This window comes from Elephantulus edwardii, unplaced genomic scaffold (genome assembly GCF_000299155.1).
Source record: "Elephantulus edwardii isolate Elephantulus edwardi_28Jun2011 unplaced genomic scaffold, EleEdw1.0 scaffold00026, whole genome shotgun sequence".
NCBI classification, from domain to species: domain Eukaryota; kingdom Metazoa; phylum Chordata; class Mammalia; order Macroscelidea; family Macroscelididae; genus Elephantulus; species Elephantulus edwardii.
This window is the reverse complement of record NW_006399776.1, coordinates 14,617,266-14,620,128: the sequence shown is the minus strand read 5'-3', so window position 1 is coordinate 14,620,128 and position 2,863 is coordinate 14,617,266. Positions and strand designations below refer to the sequence as shown.

General features: G+C 44.4%; 1 protein-coding gene across 1 annotated transcript in view; it reads right to left on the bottom strand.

Annotated features, from left to right (window-relative positions):
- Positions 1-296, bottom strand: part of AQR (aquarius intron-binding spliceosomal factor) — a 124,342-nt gene extending 124,046 nt beyond the window's left edge. The window contains exon 1 of the mRNA XM_006883231.1: positions 204-296. Coding sequence (XP_006883293.1) covers positions 204-296 — 93 coding nt within the window. The remainder of the gene's footprint in view (positions 1-203) is intronic.
- Between the last annotated feature and the right edge of the window lie 2,567 nt (positions 297-2,863).

The following is a 2,863-nucleotide window of genomic DNA, read 5'->3' as shown; positions in this document are numbered from 1 at the left end:
CACCACAGCTCAAAAGCGTCAACTCTCCTTCTATCCTCCCTAGTCATTGTCCAACTCTCTGATGCATAACAAGCGATTGCAAAAACCATGGCCTGTATCAGGCGCACCTTAGTCTCCAGAGACACTTGCTCTTGAGTATTTGTCCCTAACCGCAGACTTTCCCATCGCAATAACCGCTAGCACCATACTCGCCCCAGATTCACCTGGGTGACGAACTCCGCGTTAATTTGGGACACGGTGGGAGCCACTATTTTTTTGGGCTGCGCAGGTGTCGTCGCCATGGCAGCAGATGCCATAAAGTTTTGGAGAAAACGAAAGAATCTCTCCGGAAAGCCTTGAGCCCATGCACTTTGTCTTTGCGGAAAAGGCAATTACTTAACACCAGCCAAAAATCACCAGCTATCACCGTTAAGAACTTAAGCAGCACATGCGCAAGCAAATCCCCCGGAAGCGGAACTAGAGGAGGCCGGAAGTAGATACAAGTGTGAGTTCCGCTAGAGAGAGAGCGCCTTCAACCTAGGCCGCCCATGCCCTCGCCCCCTAATGGTCTGATAGGAGAAGACAGTCTGAAGTCGCAGAGAAGAACCAATTGGTTTTCAGAGCCAGTAAAATCGCCCGAGAAGACAGCCAAGCCATTCAAACAGCATGCCTTTTGGAATTGCAGAGCTGTTTCGTACCACTAGGCCATATTCGGCTCTCGATAGAGCTAGAGTGGAAGAAAAGAATAGACTAGTTAAGAAGTTGCGCTGCCAACCCAAATGCAAGTGGTTTGAATCTACCAACTGCTCCACGGGTGAAAGATGAGCAGCCTCCCACCCCACCGTCTCATTTACCTCTGAAAACCCGCTGTAGGCTTGGCCTTGAGAAGAGTCCAATTCGACGGCACATGACAACAAGGTATCTAAGGACTAAAGTCTAAAAACTGGGTTGTTTTGTTTTTAATGAAAGTTGTTATACAGTAGGTTTTCAGAAACAGTGAATTGCACTGGAGATTGCCTTTCTTCACTGAGCGATCGGTGGTTTTGAGCCTGGTGCCTTTGGGTCTGCAGTGCAGAGCATCTCTTTACCATACCCTTTCCATTAAGGTACAAATTGCCATACTATAAACACAGATATTTAGAATATAACGTTCGATGTGGCTTGACCTGTGCGTGCATCAAGAATATGAGCAATGGACCTATCCAACACCTCTAAGAGTTTCCTCATACAGTTTGACAGCCCTTCACTTTCACCCCTTCCATCTACCCAGGGAACCATTCATTGTTTTCTGTAAATAATCTGCTTTTAATAGAATTTTTAACAAATAGAACTTTCCCCCTATCTTCTTTCACTAAGCACAATGATTTTTAGATTTGGCCACATTTATATATGTGGTTATTATGGGCCATCAAGTTGACTGGAACAATGCACAATAGCTTAAACTCAACCCCATCCTGAACTAGTCTCACTGACACACTAACCCCCATTACCACAGTTCAAACTATCTCATCCAGAGTCTTCCTCTCTTGCACTGTCTTTGAACTCTCCCAAGCATGATGTCCATCTCCAAGGACGGGTGCCTCCTGGTCACATGTGAGACAAAGCTTCAAAATCTTTTGGTACAAATAACAACTTGGTTTCACCTTCTCTAGGACAGACCTGTGTGTTCTCTTGTTCCATGGCATGTTCAGTCTTCTTCTCAAACACAACTCAAAAGCATTGATTCTTGTCATCCTTTTTATTGTCCATCTCTGACACATGGCAATTGTGAAAACCATAGCCTGGATCAGGCACAACTAGACTGACATTTTTATATCTCTCTATATATATTCATAATTCATTCCTTTATTTCTGTATTCTACCGAACAGAAATAACCCAGTTTGTTAATCTATCATCTGATGATGGATATTTGGGTTGTTTGCAGTTTCGGACAATTTTACAAATGAAGCTTTCTATCTAAGAGTGAATAGCTGGGTCTGTTATAGTCCTGGGGTTTAGGAATGTGATCTATTTTAAGTTTTGATGTATGGTTCTTAACTTGGTTTTCATACTAACTAGCTGTGTGACCATATAATTTCATTTTACTCTTGTGTAAGGGAGTTGTTTGAAGGATTGTGTCCTAAGGCTCTTTCAAGTTAAAAACCATGTAACTGGATATTCTTGCTGAAAAGAGTTTATATCAATCTTAATCAGATCTACAAAGGACTTTATGTTGTTGCTGAGAGCCGAGTCGCTTGTTCTACCTAGCTGAAGCCATTTTGTAATTCTCTGAAGCCACTTTGTAATCCTCTAAGAACATATTTGGACATGTTGCCCCTCCCTGGGAGGATAGGTTTCAGTTGACCCCACCCTGGGAGGATAGGTTTCCGTTTACTGGGACCGCCCTGCTAAGTTTCTGTTCACCAGATAAGTTTCAGCTTACGAAAGGACATGTTAGTCGCCCCCACTGCGTACTTCTCCTCCCCCCATTATGTTCCTATATATAAACTGAATGCTTTCAATAAAATGAAGACTTGATCGGAGATTTCGACTTGTCTGCTTTTGTGTCTTCCCCGCCCCCTTCTCTTTCTTCCCCTCCTAGGGTCACCGTTGAATGTCCCCACGGGCCGGGGCATGTTGTTGTTATGTGCCAGAATCACCTACGACTCATAGCGACCCTATGTACAACAGCCCTAAACCGTGCTTTATCCTGTGCCAATCTCATTGCCTCTGACAAACCCATCCTGAGTACCCCAGTCACTGAATCAATCCCTCATAGAAGGTCTTCCCCTCCTGTGCTATCCCTCCACGCTACCCAGCATGATGCCCCTCTCTAAAGACCTGTCTCTCCTTACATGTCCAAAGTACATCATACGAAGCCCCAGAATCCTTGCCTCCAAGGAG